This window comes from Leuresthes tenuis, unplaced genomic scaffold, assembly GCF_036924035.1.
Source record: "Leuresthes tenuis unplaced genomic scaffold, fLeuTen1.0.hap1 SCAF_7, whole genome shotgun sequence".
In the NCBI taxonomy this organism is placed as follows: domain Eukaryota; kingdom Metazoa; phylum Chordata; class Actinopteri; order Atheriniformes; family Atherinopsidae; genus Leuresthes; species Leuresthes tenuis.
The window spans coordinates 22,740,873-22,762,641 of NW_027325361.1; the positions used below are offsets into that span (position 1 = coordinate 22,740,873).

A 21,769-nucleotide genomic window follows, 5' to 3' on the forward strand; every position below is an offset into this window, starting at 1 on the left:
ACATCCACCCAGGTGTGTGAATGTGTTAGGAAATGGAGGGAGATAAGTTGTTTTCCATTGCCCCTCTCTGTAATGAGTTTCTATAAATGTTTAGGGAAGAGCAGACATGCGTAGGCGTGTTTGTCAGTCTATCATAGAGATATGCTCAGGTTGGCGGGAAAGTCCAGATTATGATGATGAAGAACTTATTTACACAACAGAAAAAATATGAAATACAGAGCCTCCCTTAGTGAGTCTTACACCCCATTACTTAAAAACAGATGTGCAATGTGCATATCACCTTTTTGTTTTTCTCTTAGAATTGCTCCATATAGATACCACATTACCTCTCTGACCTGTGTGTTAATGTGAGGTCAGAAAAGAAGCCCTGCCTTCTGCCAGATGTGGCACAAGAATATGTGCCCCACGCACACACACCTCCTCTTCAGTGGACACACCAGCTGTACCTCATAATACTGACAAACACACCAGTAAGTGACGCAGCTCTCAGTTTGATGGTGATATATTCCATGTTTTATTCAATCATGAGTACAGAAAGTCACCCGTCGCAGATCTCCACGGCAGCCTACGATGACAAACTGCTAGACAACTAGTCAGAAATGACAGTTTGGACAGAGATGCAGTCACAGAGCTATGATCCACATAGCAGGCAGCTAACAGTTTATGTCGACTCCAGTTTTTTGTCCTGATAATTGAGGACTTTTCCTGGACAGAGTTTTGGAGGGAAAAAGAAGAGAGATGTGGTTGAGTCTGTGCAGGCTGAACGTGAGCATTTCTGGGCTTGGTGTGGCGCAACAGTGCCCCCCGATGTTCCTTTCCCCACATTTCTCCACAAGCCCTGGAACTGAATCTGTCTTATGCAAAAACTTTATCCCTCTCTAAGGTGCGCTGTCTTGTACACTCTTTCACATAAATTAGGCTTAAAAACGGAACAGAATCACACTAGATTTTCAAGAATTGCACATTTAGCCTTGCCCTGCTCTACCAGTGCAAATTGAGCTCTTATTTTGAAATCCCCTCCGTTTTGCAGGTTTGGTGTTCAACCCCCATCGCCATGTGTTCAACACCCTCCCCTCCACATGTGAGACAGACACTGGGATCACAGGGTCTGTTTTACTCTTTCATTAAAAAAAAAAAAAAGAAAAGAATGGAAACTGTCTTGTGATGAGAGCCACATCAGTCGGCGTTTGACCTTTCCACCCATGAGTACATGAGTAGTAACTAGATTCTAACATGGGTTGGTGAATTCACAGGTCAGACTAAGCTCTGCCTTCATTTTAACTCGACTGCACTGTTGTTTCTTTCCTGACTGCTGGCTTATCATGCTGTATTGTTGACAAAATGTATCCACAGGATAACCACCAAAATACTCAAAACTTCCTCTGTGGTGCTGCCACTACAGTGTCTCGAGGAGCATCTTTTACCAAGATAACACACACACACACACACTCACACCCAGGTGAAAACATACCAGCTACGCTATTACCGCTGGTAAAACAAAAAGTGATCTATGCTATCAAAACCGTTTTTGAGCGTCTGTGCTGCGAAGTGAAACTGTAAAACTGCAGAATGTTGAAGTTTGCTGCTTTGCTTTGACTTCCATCAGCTGAACTGGGGTTGTTTTATACAGCTTTGACTAGAAACACTCTGTTTCACTTCAGGGTGTTTTCTCCCTGCAGGAGCCTCTTTAGTCAATTAGTAGTGGATACAATGTACTATCCCTTGCAATAGGAAGGATGTGTGTGTGTGTGTGTTTCTGTGCGATTGCCTGCATACATGTGTCTAACCGTAAATGCGAATGACTCAGTTCTTCTCAGTGTGAGAAAAGTGCGGGAGGTTTAACGTGGCCCTGGGGTTTGTGGTTGCAGAGCAACTCTCTTCTTGTGAATTGCACCATAATCTGTTGCAGCCAATACAACCATAAAGAAAAAAAAAACAAGTCTCTTTAATTCTCTTGTTTCCAAACACTCTTTGAGAGTTGGACCTTAATGAAAATTTTTACCTTTAAAGTTAATTTTTCTAAGAAAGAAGTGCAGATCTTCGCCTAAGTGAGATAAGCAGGCAGGGTGTCGTGTGCCGGGCAGACAGGCTCCAGCCGCAGTGACCACCATGTGGCTGACTGGAGGTGGCAGGGCGGAGGGAGAGAACTGTGTGTTTGTTTCTGTGATTGAGTCCCATGTCTTCTCCAAATTACAGCCCTTGAGCTCTGAGCCAGACCAGTTTTTGTCACACAGACTTTAAGAGGAGACAAATGCAGATAAAAGGCAGAAAGATGTGGAGTCGGTGGATTAAAGAGGATGAAAGGTGGGAGAGACTGGAGGACTGGTGTAAAAGCCATCGAAAGCTTTTTCATGTACTGACAGAGAGACAGCTCCCTTTTCAACCCTCCTCTAGCGAGTTGAACTTCAGCTGTGTGCACCTGTGTGCACTTTTCTGTGGATTTCCCCCTCAACAGTCCAGCATAAAGATCAGCATGCAGAGACCACATGGTTTGGCAGAAAGAAAACACACCCTGTGTGGTAATGCGGGCCTTGTTTAACGCCAAGATTTATGTCTTTATTTCAATCAGCAGAACAGGCATCAGGATGATGGATCCAGACCAGAGGTCACCTTTGCTAGAAGAGCTTTTTTTAATCCAGTGCTCAGTGCACTGCAACTTTAGAAAATACATGCAAATAAGAATTTAAAAGCACAACCGCACAGAAAATGCCATGTCTTCAGTCTTTGTAACCTTCTTTACTGCTGTGCCTGCGTTGTCAGACTGTTGAAGACGACTGCTTGATTTGTTTGCGTTTCGTCTGCTTGCATGTGTTTTCTGTTCCAGTGCACGGAGCTTTCAGGGCCACCGTAAATCTTGTACTTTACAACACTCTGTCCAATCAGCCAATCAATCAAGTAGTCTTATCTTTATTCCCTTATCCTTTGTTGTGTTTTTGGCTCCTCTGTCATTTTTTCAGTCTATGCAGGAGTTAACCAGTAGTGGCTTAGGCTGTGCATCCCGTGTTTTACAGGGTGCTAATAGATTTGCTGTAAAGAAAACCCTGGCCAGTTTTCTTCTGTTTTCAAGCAGGGTTTTGCATAGTCATCAAGTCACCTGGGTGATGAAAAGTTTAGAGGAGAGAGCTAATCCCTCGGGTTTATTTTTCACTACCTGTGGTCGCTTGTGGTAACAATGCATGTCATGTAATACCAAACAAACTCCCCTTCAGTCGCTACTTTCAGTCAAAGATCACAGTAACCATCATCTGAATGCGTTCCACATACGGTGTGAGTGGGTTTCATCTCAACACCAGGACGCAGTAAAGTTCGCTCTGCTGTTTCTTCCCCACAATAAAAGCCACCTGTTTTCTCAGTTGCATTTGCTTTCATGAAAAGCAGCAGCAGTAAGAAATGTTTGGCTTGCATCGGCAGACACTTATTACGGCTCTTGAAGAGCAGTAGCTCTAAGAGGGCAAGTAAACACTGATGTCTGCAGATGTTGTAGTGTTAACAGTTTCTCACGTTCTTTTACAGCCCTCTGAAAGGTCACAATTGTGAGAAAAAAGCAAATATGATGTGGCAATATTCACCTGTGAGAATGTGTGCTGTTTGCACATGATACCGAACCAACACCAATATGATCTGCAGTGCAATTTCTTTGCCGTTCTTTGTTTAAAAAGAAAAAAGAGGGGGATGCAAAGATATGGGACTCATGAGTGAGATTCAAGCTAGTTGATGGATTTGATTCACAAGGGATTCTCTGCTGTTCGGTGTGCGTATGGTTCTGGGTGCACACTATCTCTTCTTTGTGTTTCCATTCCATTCCATTTCCGCTCTCCTTGACAAAAACCTGCTGCATTGTCTACACCTTTCGCACATGACAGTATAATGGCTGTGAAAAGAGATCCAGAGATAAACTTTATTTTTCCACTCTAGCTCAACTTAAGGCAAATTTCCGCCTTTTGATAAACAGAAACTTTCCGGTGAAGCCATCGTCGGATTCGTCATTGTCATCGCCGCAGGATACAATGAACATGTGTCTCTGCGGCGGTTCTGTGTGTGAGCGGTTGTGCTGGAGGGGTAATATGCGTCGCACTCATTAACAGAATGTCTGGGAAAAGGTTTTTGATTTTCCTCTGAGTTCTGGTATTGTTTACATATTCAGAATCTTGCCAGCCTCTCTGAGTGTGAAGACATGCTTGTTTGCCCTTCTGCTGTTCTAGCAGAAATCAATAGTGAACTTGCTGTACATGATTTAGAGTCAAAATTGAGTTGCAGTCTTCTGGCTTCAGGATTTATGTATTCAGTTTTTTTGAAGTCTGCTTGTTTTCCTTCCAGCTTTGCGTGTTGTTATTCGTGAATGCAAATTGGATGTGATTACATATTTGCAAATTAAGCACATATGTGTGTTTTCAAAAGAATGCAGTGAGCTTTTTTTTACGGTTGCTATGGTAATAACAAATTGCCTGGCATCTCCTTGAGTTGACTCTTGGCTGGCCAGGGACTTTGGCCAAGAATTACTGACCTTCTTGCTCTCTATCTGAGACCTACACCTCCAAACCCGCCCCTCCCCCTTCCCCTCAGGCCCAGAAAAAGGTTCATTGTGCAGGCAGTGAGCAATGCGAGCGAGGCCTGGTTCTGGTTAGCGTACTGCACTGCATCTGAAACACTCACCTTCCTCCAGGGGTTGCATCTGGAGCTGGTTTCCTGTTCAGGCTGAGCTGGGCTGGGGCGGAGTTTGGCTCGACTCTGTGATTGGACGAGATTGAGCCTTTATGGACCCCAGGATGGTTGGAAATGCCAAACAGTAATCTGTCAATCACTGGCGGACAGATTCAAAACAGACCATAATGCAAGAATGAGCTTATGATTGGTGCAAAAGTCTGTTGAAGAGGCCAGTGATGCTTCAGCCTTCTACCAACAACCCATTTAGAGTTGGCCAATCTGCTGAGCCCACTCAGACAACAAAGAAGGGTTCTATATTTTATACACAGTCAACTTTTCTTTGGGAAATATTGTGTCATGACAAGAAACTTTCAAGTAATTTAAAGTAATGGCTTTGTCTGAGTAATTGCGAGCCCTAAAATTAGCATTACTTTGTCAGAGAAATGCCATTGTTGATCTGTAATTTTGTTTAATGGTCACATTAGCGCATGGCAGCAGGGCCAGTGGATTCAGTAATTGTAATAATAATGTTAGCTTCCTGTTATTATAGCAGTAATGTTGGAACTCCTGGAAGGAGCACTGTCCCTAAATCTGCACAGTTCATAGGATAGAGATCAGTCTTTCTATCACCAATAGTATTTCTCTCAGGGTCTCTTGGGAAATTGCTTGTCTTTTTATAAAGTTAGAGGAATGCTCTTTCTTTAGCATGTCAAGAATAGGTTTTACTTGGGTTAGAGTTAGGGTAGGCATTAGCTTGCGTGCCAATTTAAAAACACTTAAATGTTGTATGCAGTCTAAGGGTTGTGTGTCTCCCTGTGAAGGACTGGTGACCTGTCCAGGGTGGTACTATAAACAGGAATTAATGAAAAATAAATGTGGATGTATTTTTTTTATTAATTTACTTCGAAGTTCATTAAAAAAAATCCATCCACATTTATTTTTCAATAATTCATCTTTATAGTTCTTCATTCATTTTCTTTTTCTTATACAGATTCATTCCTTTTTGTGGCATTCCCATCATTCCATAGTATTCCACATTGAGTTCCAGCGCCGTGAGTCAGGCATTGTTGAGTTTAACGTCAGTACTTGAGAGCGCTTAAGTCAGTCTTCCCAGTCAGCTTCACTCAGCTCAGTACCAATTCTGTTCCAAAGACTTCCATTTCCTGCTCTGGCGCCATGGCATGCAGCTGACGGTAGCTTTAACAAATCTCTTGAAGGGACCCAGTTACACTGCATGCTTCCTGTAGCACGTGAAAAAATATGCACATACCACACTGTACACAGATAGCACTGTGCTCAAAATTAGGGAAATCATGCTGTGGAAAGTAACAGAAAGTTATACTACAGCATACAATCTGTGACTTGCCACGTTGTTCAGACTACAAGGTGTTTTTTATCCCGTCTGACTCAGAACAACTGATCTCAGAGGAGGTATATTGACGACAAGTTGGAGAGAGCTATGACAGAAGTGAATGATTTTGGATAGTTGGCAGGCATATACGTGACTCCCGTTTAAAAAAAAAAATAAATAAATAAAAATGCTTTTTGTTCTGCTTGATAAGTTAAAAAACATCTATGTGAACATGAATCAAAGTCACTCTTTGCTCGAAAAGCTCACAATTCAAGCTGACACTGTGGTTATCGCATGTGAGCAATCAACAAGCAATCATAAGTGGAATTAGCTTCACAGAAGGTGGACGCAAGCCAAAAAGAATTTGAAAAAACTAGAGCAAATGCTGAAAACGCGAGATGCTTGCTGTACTGTTTGTGTGCTCAGATGTCCAGGAGGTAACATAAGCTCAGGGTTTTGAGTGAAGTAGTTCTTGACAAATGATGTAGATGCCCAGAGTCCCTCCAGATCTCCTCTTTCAGCCCTTTCTTTCTTTGTTGTCCAATGCTCAGAGCGTCTGATGCCAAAGTTGCATAGCAACAGGTACTTCTCAAATGAAAATGTTACTTGCTGACTGTGGCACTCTTCTTTTAGAACCTACAGGACCAATTGAACGTCCTTGTGCAGACAGAGATGTTGGTGATCAATAGATGCTCTAAAGTGAGAGATGAAAGAGAAAGTGCTCAGCAGTTTGCATTTCAACAGATCTTAATATCCTTTGTCTTTCTTTTCTCGCTGCTGTCCACCAGCAGAATGAGCGAGGGAAAGATCCCAAACATTGTTTGGCAGTTCAGACGAGTGCAACTTGGAGAGGTATTTGATTTCACAATGTTTAAGAAGAAAAATGTGTGGTGTGATTGTATTTGAACCGTCTCCAGGGGCAAGTGGTTGGCTCGGGCTGAGGCAGGAAAGAGGCCTTGTTAGAGTGAACAGGCGAGCAAGAGTGTGTTCCTGGGATACCTTGCATGTTGGATGCTCCGGATGTGATGGATGTCACCTTCAGCAGTGTTGATTTCTGTTGACTTTATTTGGGAAGATCCCACATCAACAGAGTCACCGAAGATAATATTTTATTGTGTTTACTCTTCAGACGAACATTCATTTTTAACAAATAAATAAAGCAACAGTCCAAACTCTGCTTCTTGAGGGATAGTCAGTGAGTTCTGTGGCTGTGATTCAATCTCCGGACCGTATTGCATGTTTGGCTCAGTGATCCGTTCCACTGGGTCAGACACAGCGTCCCCCAGTGGGCCCACCACAATGTCTAAAGCCCCTCATTCTCAGAGCCTGTTGGTCTTTGTGAGAGGAAGACAAAGCCCTTCTCAAATATATCCATGGGGCCATTTATAGCGTAATCCAAAACAAACATAAGTTTTTTTTTTGCCAACAGTCATTTCCTTTGTACTGTCAGCTGAAGCTTACTTATTTGTGCTTGTAATTACTTGTAATATCTGAGTATCTTTCTTAGCTCCTTCTCCCTGTTTTAGTTTTCACTTTGCCCATCAATCTGTGACCCTATTGCGTGCCCCCCCCCTCCTTCATCCCTTTTTTTTCCATTTGATTTCACACTGTTCATCTGACAGATTAGCGCCACACCCTAGTTTTATAGGTCTGTGAGCTCACCCTTGTTGTGAAAGTGGCCAGTGTTCTGTGAAAGGTCCACTGATCTACGGCATGTTGGACCAGTGCACCATTCAACCAATCGGGTCAACGATATGTTCAGACCTGCTCAGACCGGCTCGCAAAAACAGGTCACTGCACCTAAACATTGCTTCAAAATTAGACTCATTGACTGTGTGCTTGACTGATGGAGAAGGAAAAAACAGTTCAGTGCTAATCCAGCAAAAGAATGAATCAACATTAAGTGTTACCTCAGCCTCTCACAGAGCAGTGAAATTAGCAAATGGAACAATGAGGTCACTCATACTGAGCCCGTGATTTAAACATTTACACTATTTTTACACTTACAGAAACAAATGCACTAACCAATGAGAATCATCTGATTTCATCACAATGCAATTTTTGTTAATCGAGCTCTCTGCTCTGCGTTGTAGTCACACGTGAGTATCCCTGCAGTTTGGTGGGGTTTTTTCCCCACAAAGTAAACCAGGTTCCACACTGAAATGCATAATGAAACATATAAGAGCACATGCTCTGGTTTAACAGAGATCTTAAGCTCAATAAGTTGCTCGAAGGTCTCCACGTTAGGTTTCAGATTTAGCTTTGTTTGTTGATCTGAGATTCTGGTGCTCTCTTATGACATTCACTGACTGTGTAAAAGTGTGGACACACCTAGAGATTTGAGCTTATAGATCACTTTTACTAAGCTTGATGAGCTTGTAAGGGCTGTGGTGTATGCACTATCATTGTTAGGGAAGACCAAGTCATGCAAATGTCCAAATTTATAAATACACAGACTCTTCGAACCATGTCCAAACCAACAGTTGTGGGCTCCTCTCAGAAGCTGCCTAACAGGACTGATATAGCTGTGCACTAGGTTCAGATGGAGTGCTTCTGATGTAAATGTCTTCATCTTTGTGGATGACCTTGTAGCTAATCTTTGCTGCAACCGTGCACACTCGTCCATTGACTTTATATGCTTTTATATGCTGTGCATGTGCAGCATGACTCTCTCTGGATGTTGATCTGCTGGAACTCAGTCCTCCATGCAGCGACTCTAATATAGGATAGGAATATGTGTTAGTATGATCAGCCTGTAGCCCTCTGAAATTAAAAATAAATCATGCCCACAAAGCAGGAGCTTTAAAGACATAGCAAAGCATTTTCAGGTCACATTTTTGTCAGTTTGCACAGAAATCAAGAAATGGTATTTCAGAGGAACTTTGGTGGTCTAACTGAAATATAAAAGACTAAGAACAACTTTCAGAGAAAACTCGTAGGCTTGCTGGAAAGGCATTTAAAACCTCTGTTTGACTGCAAATGCCCTTCAACAAGATTAAGCAGTCTCTGAAGTGGTGGTGCTCTGTTCTACTACACAGCAAAACCTGCACAAATATGACCCCTGTAGAAGAATCATCAGGGGAAAAAAACAACTTCATCCTGCATCTCACAAGAGATACAAATGAGCATCTGTGCATGCCTGATGAAGTTTGGAAAGTCCTTTAGACTGATTCAGGTACTCGATTAACAGAACTTTCTGTCCACAATGAGCGAAGGTAAGTTTGGAGGAAAAGAGGTGCAGCTTTTTATGAAAACAACACCTCTCCGACTCTCAAACACATGGCGATTCAATCATGCTTTGAGCTTGTGTTGGTGTCAGTGGCACAGGCAATTTTTCAGTGGTAAAGGAAAGAATGGATTGAAATGAGTACAAACACAGATAAAGTAAACATTTAACTATACATAAGCTGATGATGGAAAGAGGACCATTTATATGCCATAATGACTCTAACTGCTCCTCACCATGGACTACATCAGGAGGCACAAGATGAAGGATTTTCAATGACCCGTACAGGCCACTGACCATTCTCATGTTGGAAATAAGAAGCTTCTGCCAGCAGTTGATTTCATGACAAAAAGACTCAAAACAGCTGAGAACTGTGACCCCAGTTTTACGTAAAACAAAATAACAAAAATCTTGCCTCCAGCAGCTTCTAAATTTGACTAATTGACTAATTGTATCTTGATTACTTCTTACTAAAAGTCAGTTCGTTGGCAACTTTCTGGAGAATCAAAGAAGCGGGGATTTACTCTGAATATATAACTCCCTTCCTGTAAAACTATTTAGGAACAAACAAACATCATGTGATGTTAAGTTATCTTGTGGAAGCCTCAGATCCATCATACAGGCATAACCTTTTTATCAAATCTTTAGCATGCTTTGTCAAAGTTTTCATCATCTGTGTCACTGCTCGGGTCATTTTTGTTACGATCAGTGGGAATTTGCACTTTGCTGGCAAACCACTTGTTTTATGTTTTTTGTCTTGTGTGTTCAGGCTCTCGGGGACTCTGATTTCCCTGCTGTGCTGAGGCAGCTGCTGCCCTTGATGAAGCCCCGTGTAGGCGAGGACAGCTCATCCTTGGGGTCGAGGCTCGGGGAGGACGAGTGCGGTCCAGATGAACTGATCCTCCTGCTGGTCTATCTGTACTCCCTTGCTGATGAAGCCCAGTGCACAGAGCGGGATACCGAGGACAAGCTGGAGAGGGACCTGATAGGAGCGCTCACACTGCTCATCACACGAGAGACAGAACTCAGCCCCTTGCTCCTGAAACTCACCGGTGAGAAAGAGTTTATGTGCTCGCAGTGTTATCTGTGCTTTCGGGAGAACACACAGTTTGCCAGACTTTCTGTAAGAAGGTGTGAGCAACTGATTGTTTATTTCCCTTCTCTCTGCCTCCAGTGCTGTTAATGGGAGGATTTTTATCAAAGTCCTCACACCCCATCCTTCTCTTACACTCCTTGTGTCACACTCACGCACACAAACACACACCATCTTGTCATTCTGCCAAGCAGCTACACGCATAGCCGAGTGTGGAAATGCCTGAATTTTGTGTATGTGGATAAGTGTTGGAGAGAAACGGCCCTTCATTTTAACCTCTGCTATAACAATTAGATTCCTTTGCTCACCGTGCAACTGTACTGTATGAATACCAATTGTTTTATTATGTAGCTAATGAGCACCAGTGGTTGTGTGTACTTTCTGCGCTCTTTGAGTCGAACACTAGACCTTTAGTTTGTCGAGCTGAGCTGGTAACTGTGTGGTAGAACAGATCAAGGCCATCTCATAAGATGAATGAACCGTCTACCTCCACACCACAGCCGGCTGCACCTCCCAGAGTAATAGCATCTTTAACCTTGAGTCTTTAACCTCCCCTGCCACGGAGTTCATAATTAGTCCTACTTTTAGTTTTGGCCGTACCTTAACAGATGCCCTGAAATAATACACTGAGGTTTAGTCTCATATCGCAAATTGTTTTTCATGTCGTATATGGGGTTTTTAAATCTGTGTAAAACGCTAATAAAGACTGCTGAACTCTTCTTTCACTCCCTTTCCCCCCTCTCATAGTCTCTCCCTCTTCCTGTTCGACTTGGCTTAGTGCAGTTTGGAATCCAGGGGCCTCCAGGCAGGCACAAGCTAAGAGATGTGGCTCATGTTAAAAATCTGACTCTGTTATAAATACTTCATTTGAAATGAGCCTGTCACAGTGTGCCAGGTGTGTTTAAGACAGAAAAATCTAAATATGCATGTACACAGGCCCCAACCATTGAAAGGAGTCTGGCAGTGCGCGCACTTTTATATTTGAACGTGTGTATATGTGCATGCACTGGTGTCTGCGAGAGAGGTTTTATGGCAGCCGATGAAGCGGGTTGTCTTGGGTAACATGAGGAGGAGGCCGTCTCTCTCAGCATCCACAGCAAAACATTGATTGTGACATTCTCCCCAATTAAAGGACTCAAATGGAAACCAGACGTTGAATGAAACCTGGTCGCCATGAGAACAGTGTTTTTACAAATTCTTCTGTTTTGTTCCACTTGGCTGCAGCAAGTAGCCCAGGCTTAGCTAACACACTGCAGATACACACAGTGCATGCACAAACAGGGTGAAGAGACACAAGAACAATATACAGGAGCAAGAGTGCCCGAAGAAAGCAATAAGAACAAGTGACTTTAGGAAAGTAAGCAGGACAGGCTAGTGCAACACACCCAGAGCCTGCTAATTACCTCCTTCTGGGAATTAAATTAAAGAGCATCTTCAGGAAATGGCGTTTCTCAGACTGCCCTGCGCTGTAGTTTGTTTTTTTTCTTGTACATGTTTCCTGTCAACCCTGGTGAATCTTTCCTTTAGTTTCCAACAACAAACGACTATTAAGGCAGTGTTTTAAAGCAAATGAAAAATAAATCTTCCAGATTCCTGGTTTGTGCCTCAAGAATTGAAGAAGTGTCTAAATTAGCAGCAAGCAGTGTCTTGTTTCATAATCCATACCCTGCATATTTGCACATACTGTTTTTGCCCAAAAAAGTAATATTTTCAACTCAGTTTTGATCTGCAACTTTTAGGGACCAGTATGATTTTTTTCTTTTTTCTGAAACAGAGAGCTCAGGAGTCCAAGAAGGAGGGTGCGGGCGTAATGATGTGATGGCTCAGACAGCTCTTGAAAGGGTTTGCAAAGCTGCAGATTTCAATAAACTCCCTGTCTTCTTTGTAGCAAACTAAGCTAACAGGCTTGTTAGCTAACCATAGCTGAGCTTTTTAGCTTGCGTCGGTCATTGTTTGACTTAACAAAATTATGCAGAACAGCACAGTGGGAGGTCAGTCACAGCTGGTTAGCATATTAGCTGCTGGAACTGCAGTTGAAGCATTCCAAACCTGCTTTGGGAGTTGTCAGAGTGCCCTGGCCTGTCACACCAAATATTTAATAAGGCTAATTTCATGACCCAACTCTGGAGTATTCTATATGTGATATTGTGCAATAAAACAAAGGAAATCTCTAACATACACAACATGCTCTGTTAGTCTTTGATGCTAAGTCCCAAGCTCATTTGTTCCATTTACACCCAAGCTTCAAAAGGTGAAAAGCGTAATTGTTTCCTGACACTGCAGTGTAGTTTCTTAATAACAGACATTGGAAGACATAGTGTAACAGTTGTAAGTTATTTATTTTTCATCTTCTTCACACCAAAGTGTAGAAATGAAAGACACTCAAAGAAGACTCCTCAATATGTTCACATGTAGAACTAGGGTTTCAAAGTTTGCAATTCAGGTTTTTTGTGTGCGTGTGTGCATGCGTGTGTTAGTTTTTTGGTCACTCTGTGTTTATGCATTGAAAATTAACTTAGATACTATCCAGCTCAGTATCTCTTTGCATTGTTGTCTTAGTGTATGGCTTTGATTAAAGCCCAAACAGTATTTATCCAAGAAAATGGTTCCGCTTATTGCAGACTGGGAAATGAGCTCCTAAACCAAACGCTCCACAGCCAACACCACATGTGGGAAAATCCACATTGGTTGTGGGCAACCCTGCAGAGCCATAGCAAACGATGGGATTGGATAGGGAACCCAGACTCCACATAAAGCTTTAGTCTGATAGGCTGCTGCCAGACAATCTACAGTGTACATGGGTGCGGTGTATGTGATGTGTGCAAGTTGTAAATAGCTCTGAGCACTTACTGTTAATCCATCGTTCAGTTGTGGGAAAAACTACATTTATGCGGGTTAGAGGGCAAAAAATTAGTGCTTTTCATACTTGTTTCCTGTCAGCCTCGTTGAATCTTGGTTTTCTTTGGTAAAGAATCAAACATCCTCCCTCTTTTGAAAAACGTTCTTCTCTCAGTATTGGGACAAAATAGACCAAGAAATAAAGGCCATGCCAAATTTTCCAATTTCTCCACCCATGAACCATCTTGCTGGCTCAGGATGATGGATCATACTTTGTGTATACTTAATGTCAGGGAGTGGGTATACAGCTCCAGCAGGGAGAATGTGAGGTCCAAACCCCACGTGATGCTGATGCTTGTGATTTACTCGGTGCAATGACAGAAGAGGGAAGGAAAGTCACTGAATGACTTGTAGAGCAAAACAGGAATTTTAACTGGAATTGCATTATTTTCCTCTCATGCTCTTCTTCCTCAGCCTCAGTCACTCATTGGGTTTGTTATTCATCCTGTCAGTGGGGTGTGCATGGGGCAAGGAAGAGGGGAGCAGAGGGAGAGTCGGACCTCCCCAACGCTGGTGTTTGGGTTGGCACGGCAACTTGGGCCAGGCAAGGGACATGAAAGGGATCGCACATAACTTTGGCCACCAACTCTGTCTGTCTACTTTTTTAACTTTACTTCTCTTTGTTTTTATGTTTCCATGTCTCTTTTTCACTTTCTTTTCTACCTCCTTAAACTCCCTCTTCTTCCCCTCACTCAGAGGCCCCAAAGCATCTTGCTGGTAGCAAAGGAAGTAGAGCATAAGTGAGTCTAATGATTGCGCCTGATTAAATATATTTCCCCTGTTGCACTTTGCTTATGAAATTAGTCCCAATTATTTTTAATTGGTGGATTTTCCTTACTTCCTCCTCTGTTACACAAACACAAAGACACATATACACTCATTCATATATGATGAGAGAACAGTAGACCCCAGGGTGACCAAAGCAGCCGATGGCACTGTTCTCCCTCTTCATCAGATAAGCTGATGACATGGAGTTCAGACTTTAATTAACAGTCTCTTCAGCTCCTCGCTGCTGAGCCATGCAGGCCTGGTTAACAGGCTGGGCCACACACAGTTGTCATTAACCCCCCCCCCCACTCTTGCACCCCACAGTGTTTTCCCAAGTCAGCACAGAGGTTGTTTCTTAGTACTGTCCCCTCATTCTGTACCCAGGCTTTAGTGATTCGAATCAAAGAGACCACTGGCAGGTGAAGTGTATAAAATGTGCCAGAACAAACCAAATCCACGAAGGTCCCAACCCTCAATTCAAATGATCTGCTGCCAATGGGGGTGGCACCCCATTTTTGGGGGGTAAATTACGCCTGTGCTGTTGTTTTGTTTATCTCTGCAACAGTTGCTATTAACATTTCTGGCTAAGAAGCCCATTTGAAATTAAATCACAGGTTTGTCTTAGTTGGGTAAGAATAGAGGCCATAAAGCTAAATGTGATCACATTATGTAACAGGAAGAATACAGGTAACTAAGAATAGGATTAAGTTCCTGGAAAAGTTGTTATTTTAGTATGTTAATGTCCACATATGCTATCAGTCAGGCTGTTATCATACATCGTCATCATGTCCATAAAAATCAGCCATTAATGTTGTGGTTAAGGATTTCTGCTTTGAATCTGCAGAGTAGCTCCTACATTCTCAGGAAGGCAAAGTCGAGCAGTCCTTATGGCCACATGTCAACTGCAGGAACCTTTTCCAGGATCCAGGGTCTTTTAGGGGAGTCTTTTCATCGGTCCCCTCTGTTTTCGACCGCAGGACCAGAGGCTAAACAGAGTTATGGGGGAGAAGATTCATGCTCAAAATGAGGGAGAGAATTCAGGCTCAAAATGGCTCCTGGTAATGAGACAGTACTATTGAGAGTCCCCTGAACCTACGGGGTGAGGCTTGATTCAGTAACCATTTCTGTTAGGTTAAGTAATCCCAGCGTTTCATTTCCAGCTTTCTGTCTCTTACTGTTTGTAACACAACATTCAAACTACATTCATTCTGGAAACTTCAAAATAATTGACAGAGCTCAAATTGTGACAAGAAAGCAGTCAAATCAGATCAATATAACATGAAGCTCTGATTATTTCACAGCGGTTATCCTCTAAGGCACAAATACCCAGCACCCCAAACCCAGTAGAAATCTGTAACATTAACAGATTTTTTTGTTAATACAGCTGAAGCACAGCATGCCAGTGCCGAGACTCCAGCAGATACTGGTGAGGTGGAGCGACACACTTCAGTGGACCTAATCTACCCTGAACCTTAGACCTCAGGGGGAATGCAACATACCCATGTCTGAAATAATCTTTCAGCTCCTTGAAAATGTAAAAAGCCCTGATCTCTTTCAATTCTGGGTGCTGTTGGTCATTAAAATTCATTTTAATTTCTTTATAGAAGGCTGTGGGAACCACTCTTGATTACTTGCAGGGTGGGGGCTGTACAGCCGATTTGCACAAACTTTGAGGAATGATGAAATGAGAAGCCAGCAAACTACAGGTGAAGTTAACACAAGCTACAGAACTGTAGAAACAAGGAAGAGTGACTCTGTGTTTTTGCCTCCACCTCAGACCTGACATGTTCTCTTTATGGCTGTTATAGCACAAAATCTGATTCTCTGAGCCTTTATGTCTTAACCAAATATGTAAAAACTTGACCCAGAAGAATCTGGGGCAGCGCTACTGACATCTCGCTGGAAATTAACTGAACACAAGTGGGTGCCAATTCTTATTTGAAGGTATAGTATCATTCTAATATATCAGTTTAGAGTGAGAATAACTGCCTTTTTCTGTTGCATCAGGCAGAATACTCCATTATCCCTCGAGTTCACCTCGGTGTTCTTGTCAAGTATGAACAACTGAAACAGAATCTGTAAAATGAAAAAATTTTTTCAGGATGGCTGCAAAATGCATGACACAAATGAGGCTTGCTGTTTATTGGATAGGATGTGTTTGCATCATTGTGCTAAAGACATTTTTGTCCTGAGACCGCTCGATGTGCTTTGTGCAGGAGCGAATAAGGATACCTGCGGTGTTGTCACCAGAAGCAAGCCATCATCTGTAAAACGAGTTCAGTCAGCAGTGGCCACGGTTTGTCGAGTAGATTTCAGAGCGGACCCTGTGTGTGTTTACACCTCTGTTTTCTTTATAGAGTGTGTTAGCGCTCAGTGGAGAATTCCTCTGCCTCTCATTTATGGCAGGAAATGCACATCGTAAAAGGCTCGTAAGCACTTATATATCTGCTGGGAATTGGGCCCGTGGAATGAAAAAGGACACCACTGTGATCCCACGCAGACTTGCAAATATATACGCGCACTGTTGCTTAAAAAAGCAGTGGCAGAAATACATACCAGACGCACATACAGGCCCGCTCCGGTGGGACCTTTACAGAAACAGCGGCCCCTGGCCCCTGCGCACGCGTCAGTGCAGACTGGGGTCAGCTGGTGACCCTTGGACAGAGGGTCAAAGAAGAAGTCTGGCCAGCACACTCGCTCATCTTTCACATCTTCTGCACAGACACTTATCGACTCCTCTGGGAAAACATCCCTCTCGTTTGCTTGTGCAGTATTTAGCGTTAAAGCCTGCAGCTGAATTTAAAGAGAGTATTGGAGGTGTGGATATTTTCTGCTGCAGTCTGATAGAGAATAGAAGCAGATGTTTAAAAAGATCTTTGTGAACAAATCTATAAATAGACTCGGTGAGACTTGAGGCTACATTGAGGTAGAAGTGCAGAATCTGGCACCGCTCTCTGCTTCTATGCCCTCAAACAACAGCATGAACATTGTGAAATAAATGCACATGAGCCAAATTGTATGATCAAAGTTTTGTGATAAAATATTCACAGATAATAAACAAACTTGCATACTGTGAAATGAAAACTACAGCCAGAAAATGTGAACAAGACCGCATCTTCCTGACCAGGCCTGTCGAAGTGTAGCTCATCGTGTGTGTGGGTCTGCTTTTTACCAGACCCACTTGGTTTTACGGTATATCTGCGTTTTATCTGTTGGTGCGGAAGAGCTTGTTTACATTTGAGATTCCAGCCAGCAGTGAAAGATGACCTGTCCTAATGTACCCGCTTTCCTCCCCAAACTGTCCCTTTTCTCTTTCTCTTCCCCAATCCTCCCACTCTCGACTCTTCCAGTACAACTGCCTCGGTTTTTGTTTTTTTTCTCTAATGCATGGAACTCTTAACTTACTTTAACCTCTCACTCATCGCTGGATCTTCATTTTTTACCCTTTCACCTGCTTACTGTTCCTCAATTGTTTGATTTTCATCTGTAGTTTGGGATAAAAGGGTGTGGCTTAGCACCACTCTTTGCTTCTACGCCTGTCAAACGACAGCAGGGACATAAGGATGGTGTTTGTGATGGCGTCCTGTCCAAGTGGTGGGACTAAGTCCTGGACGGGAAAAATGTTCATTCAGTGCTGCTCAGTTCTGAGCTCTCCTGGGTGGAGAACTCCTCTGTGGCCGTAACACCAGATGGAAGCTCTCCTGGCGCTATGAGCTGGCCCGGTCATTTCCTGTCAGGAGGCCTGGTGTTAATCAAGGCCTGAGCCAGCAGGAACGCCCCCAACTCCCCTACCACCACCTCCTCCACCTTTTTTTTATGGTCCCTCTCCTCTTACACCCCTTCATCTCGCAGAGAGGCAAAGAAATACTCTTTTTTTCCCTCTCTCCTCACCCATTTTCACCCTTTAGTTTATATTCTTATGTCCTCCATAGAGTGCCTCTGCTTTGTTTAGAATATGACATAATCCACTCTGAGTGTATTTAGGTGGTTATGGTCTTTGTTATCAAAGTGTCCCCACTGAGAACTGCAGGTCCAGCCAGTAGATAGGAGGAGATAGTAAGGAATGAGTAAAAAGGAGTCTTTCTTTACTTGCAGTCTGGCATCTGGTCACTTTCTGTTGTGTCTGTTTGTGTCTTCAGGATTATGATGGACACAGTCATAGATAGGCTTATCTCCATGCTCCACCTACTCATCTGACCTCCACGCTGACCAGACACTGGCCTCAAAACTGAGGGGGGCCGTCAAAGGGAATGTTTGGACTCCATCCCTCCCTCCTTGAGTTCCTGCTACATCTTTCTCAATAACTTCATAGTGTACGTGCCTCATCTCCAGTGTTCAGCAGTGACACATTGCTTAGGTTTTTCTGCAGATTCATATACAGTACAGTACACGTGTCCTACTTCAGGGTCGAGTTTTAAAGGGAAAGTACACCCAAAGAGCAAATATTCCCAGACTCTTTGAGTTGTCCAGTTTTGCAGATGTCAGCCACAGAAACGTTTGCTTTCTCTCGAACATGATGCAATATAATGACGCTTGGTTTGTGTTTCCTCAAAATACTAAAAAGTGCAAATAAAAAAACTCAATACTATAGCAAGCTGTACAAAAATTCTGCTCTCACATTCAAAACAGATGAAATGATTGTTACTCAGTCGATTACCATTTGTCCATTTGATCCTCTGAACTTTGGTAACTTTTTCCAGTTATTTCTTGGTTTTTGGGATAAAAGCTTTTAGAACCCCTGAATTGATAAGAGCACACAGGTGGCATTATGATATCCCATTGACAGCAGAAAAGGCTTGTCAATATTCAGCAATATTCAAATTTCATTTCTTATTCTTGATTTAAAATGAGTCATTTCTTTGGCGTTGGTTATCTTCTTAAGCTCTAATCCCGTGACTTTAATGTCTCATATCATAAGTTTGGAAAATGACTTAATATGCAGAGTTTTTGTTAGTATTGCTTTTGCTAGTTGTATTAGAATCCAGGGATGCTTTCAGATCAGCCTTCAGATCTGCCATGCAACTTCTGTATGTGTTTTTGATGCTCTACAGATTTCTGCCAATGCTCCTTCCTTCTTATTGATTGATTGATTGATTGATTGATTGATTTGATGGTACACTGTGAGCCGGGTTAATGTTGGTTGAAAACACAAAGCACATGATGCTTTATGCTTTTTTTCTTTTCTTTTTATCTTTGTGGTCTTCCAGTTGCTATCCAGTCATAATTGCAAAGTGCTCAAGTTATTTTGTCCCTGCTTTTGTGTCTGTACTTTGTCAGTTTGAGTCACTACAGCTCAGTAAAGACTGCTGCAGAAGATACTTGCTGTCATGTGAATCCTGCTCTCAGTGGGGCCTGTTTTCTCGTCACATTTTCTGTCTCCCTCTCCATCATTTCATGCTATCTTCTCTTAGATCAGTCTGTTTCTTGGTCCTACCCCCCCTTTTTTCCTCACACACCCTCGACTGTTGTCTTTGTTGTCGACGGTCGCTTGGTGTCTGCTCTGTGTCCGGGAGCTCAGCACTATCACATTCAACTCGGCCTCACTCTCAGTCCAGGTAAACGTCTCCCAGAGATGGAGGCATGACTGAACTGGTTGTTGGGAGCAGTTCTCACAGGGCATAAAACCGTTGCTGTCGTTATCACCGCCATTTACATAGCGTGCGAGGATAGACGGTGATAATGACCGTCTGAAGCAAGCAGTGCTGCAGTGAGGCCAGTGTAAACTCAGCCCCCCAGAAAATAAACACATTAGAAGGCACACACATACACACACCTTTTTTTTTTTTTATAACAGTCGCCCCCTTGCCTTTAGGCCAGAGCTACCCTCCCTGTCACAATTACATACTCCCCCAGCTCCTTCTATAGCGTCCCTGACCCAGAAAACACAAACTCCAGCCTCTGTATTGAAAGTATTTTTGGCTGTTTTCGTTTCCTTCTCCATACTGTTGCTACAGCAAATCCTAAGAAAATCCACTGCAGCAAGTGTGTTATTTCCAGGATGGGATGTATGGTTTTAATTTTCTCCTTTTCCTGTTTTTTTGCCTCTGCACCTCCCTCCCCTCTGAAGACTTTCTCCACGCACATTGCTGCTGGAAGAGCTCACAGTTCTTCAGTGACACCACTCCAGAGTCACACACAACCTCTCGCCTTCAGTGAAACATTTATTCATTCCCAAGTGTCGTCTTTAGAGCTGTAACGTCTGATGCAGTTTTTAGAAATGCGTCATACAGTGTGTCAGTGTGTTGAGGCTTACATACACAACACGTTGAATCACAAATCTCGTTGCAGGCTTATGAAATCGGATTTTACAGATATGTAGTCACAGTTTTATTTCGTGCTAAAGCTCTACTAGACTCACTTATTTCCATTTTATAGCCTTACTATGATAGGTCCAGCACTCTTCTTTGTGTTTTCCTGTGTAGACACATGGACACACACACAAACATCTGCTTCTCAGGTGGGAGCAGCAGACCTTTGGTAGGCCTCCTTGCATCACTGCACCAGTCAAGAGGCTGAGCGCACATACATCAGCAGCTGCTTCACACTCTCACTCTCACTTGATCTGAGTAATACTGGAACTAGCTGGCCTTGCAGTCCACATGTTTTTAGTTGTGATACACAGTCTTGCGGTTTCCAACCCATCCATGACAACTTTCTGTTGGGATATGTGGGAGCCGATTAGCCCATTGTGTCTTGAATGACAGCATCATGTAGTTTTTGTGATTCTGCGGGGCTGGTGTGCATTATGAGAGTGTGTGGTCAGCACTGTTGGTTGTTATTTGTGCTGTGTTAACCTAGTTTTGCATTACATACTGTCCTACATGTCAACCCAACTCAACTTCATTTATATAGCACCTTTTAAACACGAGTGTAAATCATAGTGCTTTACAAAGCAACAGCAAAATATAGACAAAAATAACCAAAAGATGAGAGTGAAAAGTTCCAGACCACTCGCGAAAGCAATAAAAATGGTAATAAAAGCGAGAAGCAAAAGGTTGTTGCCTGCTATTAGGTCTAGATTATATGTATTATACACAAACCCACATTATGTAGATTACATATTTGAGTATTTGTGTAAATCTGAGACGTTCTCTTAGTTTTGGTGGCGTCAACATACGGTACCAAGGTCAGAAATAATAGGCGGTACGTCTGCCGGCGGTCACTGTAGCACCGACCTCATCCACCCTATAATCTTCTTTGATGTGGACCTAAACGCCACCAGGATGTGATGTTTGTGTAGGATGCCTGCCTGGATGGGTATAAGTATATGTATGATGCCGCTTGGCTGTGGGTGCTCGTACAGTGTGATGTTGTGCAGCACTCGGGGCTGAATCAGGAAGTACAGCTGAGATTAGGAGGATCTGACATTTGCAAGAAGAGCTTCCTGTGATAGGAGGCTTCCGCTGAGTCTGTGGGACTCACCTCTTTATCTCCCCCCCCCTCTCTTTATCTATTACTCCTTATACTCCCTTTCTATCCCACTGTTGCCTAAACAGATCAGCTGCTCAGATCAAATATGAAAGGAAGAGAAAAGTAAAATTTTTCTCATTTAATCGTTGTGAAATGTAGCCATATCTGCTTAAACTGGAGGTGAATGGAATTTAGTTTTTGGTAAGCAAAACTTTGAAAAATGCCGTTTTAAGAGATAGCACCAACTCTAATGTAGACTATTTGTTATGGAGGAAGTTTTGTGTGCATTGCCTGGAGCAAGTTGGGTCATTATTTTGTAGATTTAAAGATGCTCTAAAGAGTCAAAGTAAAGAGAGAAGCCCTCAGATGAGCATATGAA

At 42.8% G+C, this 21,769-nt stretch overlaps 2 protein-coding genes across 2 annotated transcripts in view; one reads left to right on the forward strand and one right to left on the reverse strand.

Moving 5' to 3' along the window:
• scfd2 (sec1 family domain containing 2) overlaps positions 1 to 21,769 on the forward strand; it is a 95,141-nt gene that overhangs the window by 34,867 nt on the left and 38,505 nt on the right. The window contains exon 5 of the mRNA XM_072389975.1: positions 9,991 to 10,273. Within this exon, the coding sequence (XP_072246076.1) occupies positions 9,991 to 10,273 (283 nt within the window). The remainder of the gene's footprint in view (positions 1 to 9,990; positions 10,274 to 21,769) is intronic.
• Positions 1 to 21,769, reverse strand: part of dcun1d4 (DCN1, defective in cullin neddylation 1, domain containing 4 (S. cerevisiae)) — a 163,613-nt gene that overhangs the window by 25,786 nt on the left and 116,058 nt on the right. The gene's annotated exons all lie outside the window — the stretch shown is intronic.